General features: G+C 56.2%; 1 protein-coding gene across 1 annotated transcript in view; it reads right to left on the bottom strand.

Moving 5' to 3' along the window:
- PHF21B (PHD finger protein 21B) overlaps positions 1–7,226 on the bottom strand; it is a 75,954-nt gene that overhangs the window by 12,815 nt on the left and 55,913 nt on the right. Inside the window, exon 5 of the mRNA XM_004700226.2 lies at positions 5,891–6,031. Within this exon, the coding sequence (XP_004700283.1) occupies positions 5,891–6,031 (141 nt within the window). The remainder of the gene's footprint in view (positions 1–5,890; positions 6,032–7,226) is intronic.

Genomic DNA, 7,226 nt, shown 5'->3' with positions numbered 1-7,226 from the left:
AAGCAGTTGTCAGACAATTAGGGAGGAGTGCCGCCTCCTTACGCACACCACAGTCCTGCTGCAATTAAAAGGAAGTTTCCTCGGGTGTGTGTGTGAGAGAGAGAGAGAGAGAGAGAGAGAGAGAGAGAGAGAGAGAGAGACCAGCCCCTTTTAAAGCAGACTCTGTGAGAAGGCTTGCCTTTTTCTTGCTGGTCTGGACCCTGCATCTGTCTCATCGAACTCCCCTTCTTTGAGCGCGAGCCTGTGGACTGCCACATTGCCTGCCAACCCTAGGAGCTATCAGCACCTTCCGTCTTGTCTGTTAACCTGGATTCCTCCGCCTTTGCCTCCATCCACCTGTGATCTTCCTGTTTCTGGTTCACCTTCCTGCTTCTAGTGTGTGATCCCTGGGAGCTACGTGAATCAAGAAAAGTCTCCGCATTAACATCTGACCCAAGAACTTGGTTCACACTGGACTTACCTGCTTCTGTGTGAGCCCTTTTCTTGATATAGGTGTGTGTGTGTGTGTACATATATATATGTATATATATATGCATATATACTACTGGTTTTACTTCACTAGAGAACCCAGCATTAGACTGGGTGGATCACAACTAACTATGGAAAACACAGCACCCCAGAGCACTTCACTGTGCTCATGTGGAAAGTGTGTCCGTCCGTGTAGAAGGTCAAACAGAGCCTGAGGTAATGTGTGGTTTAAAACAAGGCAAGGTGTGTGCCAGGGTTGTGTCTTTTCTCCATGCTTACTCAATCCAGAGGCCGAGCAAATCGCCCGAGCAGCTGGCCGAGATGAAGAAGAATGTGGCATCAGGTTTGGAGGCAGATGCACGAACTACCTGTGATGTGCAGCGAACACAAGCTTGCTTGCTGAAAGCAAGGAGACCAAAGCCCTGACCGCTGGACCAGAGACTGCAGCCTTAAATACGGCTTCCACCTCAACCTACGGAAAGCAACAGCCTCACAAGGGAACCGATAAGCAGCATCATGATCAATGGAGAAAAGACTGACGTGGTCAAGGATTTTGTTTTAGGTGGACCCACTGTCACAAACGGCTGGGGCAGTTGGATTTTTGTGTCAACTTGAATTTGTGTGAATGTGGAAGGGGCGGAGTCTAACCTATCCATCAAGCCCGACGACACCTCCTTGGGGGTGTGGCCTTTTGTGTAAATGTGAGGGACACATGGAACTGCTCTCTTTGCCTCCCTGCTTACTGGGGCTCTTGCCTGCCTCCAGGGGTGGCCCCAGACGGCCACCGGATCCTGAGAGCTGTTGGTGCTCAGCCTCGTTTTCACTGTTTCACTTTTCTGCGTCAGCGGCCTGGAGCTGCGTGAGTCTGAAGAGGCCCGGCTAGCCTCGGCCCCATGGACTTGAGGTGCACTGGGCTGGGGCGCCTTCTGGACGGACAGTTGCTTCTTGATACAAAGTTCCTTCCTGTACACAGATGAGCACCCGATGTGTTTCTCTGACCACCATGCCCAGAGGAGCAGCAGTGTGCTCTGGGAAAGTCTGCTGGCAAAGATCTCTTCATACAGTGTGAGATGTCGTCAATAAATGTAGTCAATTCCTATGATCGCTGTTCAGTTAAGCGATCAGAGTTTAAAGTGTGTTTTCCACCCCCCTCCATTTCAATCCCTACATTTTCCATCACCTGATTTTCAAATAATTTTAAATTGCACTTGATCTTATTTTCATGTTTTCCTTTTGTCGTTCCTGGCGACCCCATGTGTTAAAAGTACAGCTGCCCCAGAGGGTTTTCCTGCCTGGGACCTTGACGGAAGCAGGTGATCAGTCCTTCGGATGGACGTGAACCACCCACCCCTAAGTCAGCAGCTGAGCCCAGGCTGTTTGGACCGTCTGCTGTTGCTGCTGCGCCGGAGTGTGGATTCCAGCATCCGGCATCCCTACTGGACAGAGCAGAGCTGCCTCCCACGTCCCCTGGCTGTCCTCTCTGCGGGAACAGGCCCATAGCTCTTTCTCCTCCAAAGCCTCTGGTGGGTTCCAACACCCAACTCTTCAACCCAAAGCAGCTGCATGCTTAGCCACTGAGACAACAGGGCTCCCATACCACCCAGAACCTTCAACACCAATGCACTTATCCTTAAAAACCAGCCACCCCCACCCCCCAATGACCCTCCATTCCAGGTGGCTCCTCTGGATCCATTTGGGGGCAGCCACCACCTCGGTTCCAGGTGCTCTTAACTTGAGCTTCCTGCAGGACCTCAGCCCTTTCCCGAAAGAAACTCTACGGGGATCCGCACCCCATTGCACATTGTAATTGCAAGTTTTATTTCGGTCATGACGTGTATTTACACTAATTATGCAGTTAGCTGTAATTGCACTAATTGTATAAATGCACAATAATTCATAGAGACAGACTGGAGAGAACAAAGGGGCATGGCCCCGGAAGCCTTCCCGTTGGGAAGGGTGGCTCACTGGCACACAGTAGGTGCTCAGCCCCTGCCAGGGGATTGAACTAGCTGTTTCCCTGGAGACTGGAGACAGGAGGCCTGGTGCTGCAGTCAGACAACTTGGTTTCCGCCGCCCAGCCTCAGGGAACCTTTAGATCTCCCGAGCATTTTGGACAAGCCAAGGGAAGAGAATCAGGTCTCTCCGGCTCAAAACCCTTCAGGAACTCCCTCACGGCCTAACTGGAATTTATAAAATCCCACCCCTCTCATGCCGTGGAGTTGATGGCAACTCACAGCAACCCGACAGGACAGGGTAGAACTTGCCCTTTGAATTTCTGAGACTGGAGCTTTTTACGGGAGAGGAAAGCCTCCTTTTTCTCCCATGGAGTTGCTGGTGGTTTCGAACTGCTGACTATGTAGTCCCATCCTAGCTAAGAAGGGGTGAAGATGGCCATCTGTCTCTCACCCCAGGTCTAGATGCTTTCCCTAGCTGCCAACGGATTCATCCTCGTTTCCAAGGGCTGAGTGTCTGGAGGGAGATCGCCAAGCCTTTCTGCTGAGGCACCTCTGGAGGTACTTGAGCCCCCAGCTCTTTCATCAGCAGCCGAGCACATTACTCATTTGTGTCACTCGGGCCCTTCCCAGCTGTGCTCACCACTGTCCTCAAAGTGCTCTCCGCCCGGCAGCCCACCCTCCGGACTACGGGTCCTGCAGAGCCTGGGCCCTCAGCAAGTACTCACTCCCCAGTCCTCCAGAGGCCAACCTGGCCATCCCTCCCCGGCCTACAGCTCTTCCCGTGCAGTTCTCCGAGGACACAGTGCTTTGTTAACCTGCCAGGGTCTTCTGGATGGAGCCCTGGTGGTGCAGTGATTATGTGTTGGGCTACCAACAGGAAGGTTGGAAGTTCAAAACCAGCAGCAACTCTGTGAGAGCAAGACGAGGCGGATTCCCATGAAGAGTCCCGGCCTTGGAAACCCACAGGGGCAGTTCTACCCTGTCCTAGAGGATCGCCGGGAGTCGCCATCAGCAGTGTGTCAGGAATTGGATGATCTTCTGAGGCTCTTTCCGTCTCTGAGGACAGAGGGAGCCTCTCCAGGGTGAAGCTGCCCGCACCCATCATGGCGGCCCCAGCCCTCAGCACAAGAGCCAAGGCAGCTGTGAAAAGCAGACGAACAAACGGATGGGTGGATGAACGCACCGGCAAGTGCATGCCTTCCTGTGATAATGACAACATTATCACGGCGAGGAGGGGCCCAGAGGGGCCTCTCAAGCCTGCTGGGGCGGGGAGGTCAGGGCAGACCCCTGGAGAAGACAGTGCAAGAACAGAGTCTTGGGGGGCGAGTAGGGATTCTGCAGTGAGAGAAGAAGGAGTCACATGGAAAGGGCAGTGTGAACCCAGGATCCACAGGGCTGACCAGGGCCTCGGGTGGCTGGGGAGGCAAGCAGCAAGCAGAGGACAGAGCTGCCCCTGGCTGTCGTCCACAGCCCAGCCTGGAATGAGACACTGCCCCTCTTGTCTGCACGCACACCAGAGCTTGCTGGCCAGGTCCTGCTGTTTCCCATCCCCAGCCTGCAGGGACCCGTGTGACTGGGTAAGGCTGTCCTACAGGGCACCCCAGGCTTTAGGGAGCTGACGTCAGTGTTAGGTACCACTGAGTCAGTTCTGACGGGTGGCAACCCTGTGTACAGCAGAATGAAACACCGCCCGGGGCTGGGCCAGCCTCACAATTGCTCTTATGTTTCGGTCCATTGTTGCAGCTGCTGTGCCAATCCATCTGGTGGTGGGTCTTCCTCCCTTCAATAAAGCACGACGTCCTTCTCCAGGGACTGGTCCAAGTACGTGAGAGGTAGTCTTGCCACCCTTGCCTCTAAGGAGCCTTCTGGCTGCACTTCTTCCAAGACAGATTGGTTGCTGTTGTTGCTTTTGGCAGAACAATGTACTTTCAATAGTTCTCTCCGGCACCACATGCAAATGCATGGATTCTTCTTCAGTGTTCAATTTTCATAAGCACACGAAGCCACTGAAATTACCACGGTGTGAGTCACGAGCACCGTAATCCTCAAAGTCACCGCCTTGCAGAATGCCAGGCCTTGTGCTTGGCAGTCCAGGGTTTCCCCATTGCACCACCAGGGCTAGCTACGAGGACAGGGCCATAAAACCCGTGCATCCCTCCTCCTTCTGGTGCTGTGTACAGTTTTCAGAAAGTTCTATGGGCAACGTTGAAGCTTCTGTATCTGCATACCAGCCTTGGGTGGCTGACTTCTACGGCCTTCAAGGCTCTGCCCTCTCCTCTCCTTTCCTCCTGGTGGAGGGCAGAGGCAAGAAGCAGCCCCTCCTCCACCGGGGGCCCCCAAGGTTGGCAGGGCCCATCACTGGGACCCCTAGGCACCAGAGCTTTGCAGATGCTATTGCATGGAGTCCCCCGAGCCGCCCTGGGAGAGAACTATGACACCCATTTTACAGGAGAGCAAGCGGAGGATTTGTGCAAGAAGGGATTCCACAGTGCCCATGGCAAATCCAGACAGATGGAGTGCGATTCTGTGCTCTAGCCATCACCCCACACTGCCACTCTGGGAACAAACGTGGGAGAGTCCCAGGCAGTCTGTGGGGACCATCTCCAGCCCCAGGCGAGCCAACTCCCATAGGGTTTATTGGTGACGTGCCCACCCGCACTCCCTGCACACTGCCGAGTTTTACAGTGGCAGTCCCACCAGCGGACTTGTTGGAGCAGGGCCAAGGCCCGCTGTTTCTAGACACCTGTTCCCCTCCTGACAGGCCCAACCCTCAGTTCCCAGGCTCAGCTCGGCCCGCAGGCCCCGTCCAGTCTTCCACTAAGGCCCTGCCCCTGGAGCAAGGTCCCACCCCACCCCAAGGCTCCGCCCTTGGGCACACAGATTCTTCCAAACCCAAACTCAAACTCCCTGCCATGGAGCTGATTGCAACGCATGGCGACCCTGTAAGGGCAGAGCAGAACTGCCCCCCATGGGCTTCTGAGGCTGCGGCTCTTTACCGGATTGGAGCGTCTCATCTTTCTCCCATAGAGCAGTTGGTGGGTTCGAACTGCTGATCTCGTGGTTAGCAAGCCACTAGGCCCCCACGGCTCCTTACAGGCCTTTTCCAGTTGGCGCCAGGGCCCTCGCTCTCTGGGCAAAGACCCCGCCCCTAGCACCAGGCTCTGTTCCTGCATACTGGGCCCTTCAAGTTCGGCCCGCGGGAGCCCTGGTGGCGTAGTGGTTACGGGCTGGGCAGCTAACTGCAGAGTCAGCAGTGCGAAAACACCAGCTGCGAGCGGACAAAGACGAGCATTTTGACTCCCCCGGAGCTGCAGGCTCGCAAATCCTGAGGCAGTTGGTTCTTTCCTGTGCGACTGGGTCGCTGTGAGTCGCAGGGACTTGCGAGAGTCCCAGGTGCAAAGCTCCGCCCCCCGCATAAGGCCCGCCCACAGGCCCCTCCCCTCCCTGCACTCAGGCCAGGGTCCTACCTCGGGGTTCTCCTGGCCCGCGGGGGGCCTGTCCTCCTCCTTTCTGGTGGCCTGAGCTCCCTGAGATGGTTCCTCCGTGGGCGGCCTCAGCTCCTCCGCGCTCTCGGGCTGCGTTTGCACTGGAGGCTGAATGATGATAACCTGGAAGAGGCTCTAAGTGAGGGGCTACAAGGAGGGCGGGAGCAGGGTGGGAGGTGCAGGTGGGGTGGGCGTCCCCTGACCAGTGGGGCTTGTTTACCAGGGCGGCCCCAGTGCAGCAAGGAGTGCTTCAGGACCCTGCGCACCCAACGACCCTTAACACAGTGGGCAGGGGCTGCATCGAGGGTCCCAGGGGTGATAAGAGCCTGCCTCGCCCTTGTCTCCCAGCTGTGCTGCATGGGCTCCCCCATGCAGCCTCTCTTAGCCTCCAATTCCTCAACACTCAGCTCGGGGCAGGGGGGGGGGGTACCAGAGAGGCTGTCCTGCTGACCCCCAGCTCAAAAACTGAAGCTGAGAGCTCTGACTGCTCCTGCCTGGGGTCTTCAAGTTAGAAAGTGAGGGTGGGGCTGGCTCTATACAAGGGCCAGCAGTGCTCCGCCCTGCCCTCCCCCACTGACCCCCCAACCAGTGTCTGCACCCTCACCTCAAAGCGGAGGAATACTGATTCCTCACAGCCACACTGCCTGCAGGTGCCCGGCAAGTGCTAGGGTGTGGTGGGGGTGGGGTGAGTGGGCTCACCGGAGGGCTTCAGAGGGGTCCAGGGTAACATTTTTTAATCAAAGGTCCGTAGGCCAAACAGAAGCACGAAGCCGTGGGATGCCTTCAGCCCTTCCCCGAGTGCACCCTCATCCCCCTCACGTGACTCCACTTCCCTCTCTTTGTTCAGGTTTGGGCAGGGAATGGGGAAACCGAGTGTGCCAGGGGCTGCCAGCCGGAGGCTGCCCGCAGTGGGCAACACATGGCCTGGCATGCACCTCCCATCCTGGGGGGAATGTGTGGTGACTGCTTTATGACTTTCAGGCACCGTTTTCAGGCTGGCTTCTTGGGGGGGCCCCTTAGACTTCTCAGACCGGGACCCAAAGTGACCCTTCTTTATCTTCAGGGAGGAAACGCCAATTAATTAACGTCCCCAACTAGGGAAAAAAAAAAGCACAGAGCATTCTCAAACCAGTCCCTCACAGGGGGACAGGCTGCTTTCAAAAGTGGGGGAGAATGTTCACACTTAGCAATAACGGGGGCGTCGGCAAGCCGGTGAAGGCACAAAATTGGGACGTCCAGGTCCGAAGGCCTGGCCATACTGGGTCAGCGAACATGGGCAAGCCCCGCCCTCTGACGCTGGCGCTGTCCCCCGCATCAG

Source organism: Echinops telfairi, unplaced genomic scaffold (assembly GCF_000313985.2).
Source record: "Echinops telfairi isolate 266 unplaced genomic scaffold, ASM31398v2 ScPeMD7_2;HRSCAF=8, whole genome shotgun sequence".
Taxonomy (NCBI): Eukaryota; Metazoa; Chordata; class Mammalia; order Afrosoricida; family Tenrecidae; genus Echinops; species Echinops telfairi.
Note: the sequence above shows the minus strand (reverse complement) of the source record. Positions and strands in the feature narration are given on the sequence as shown.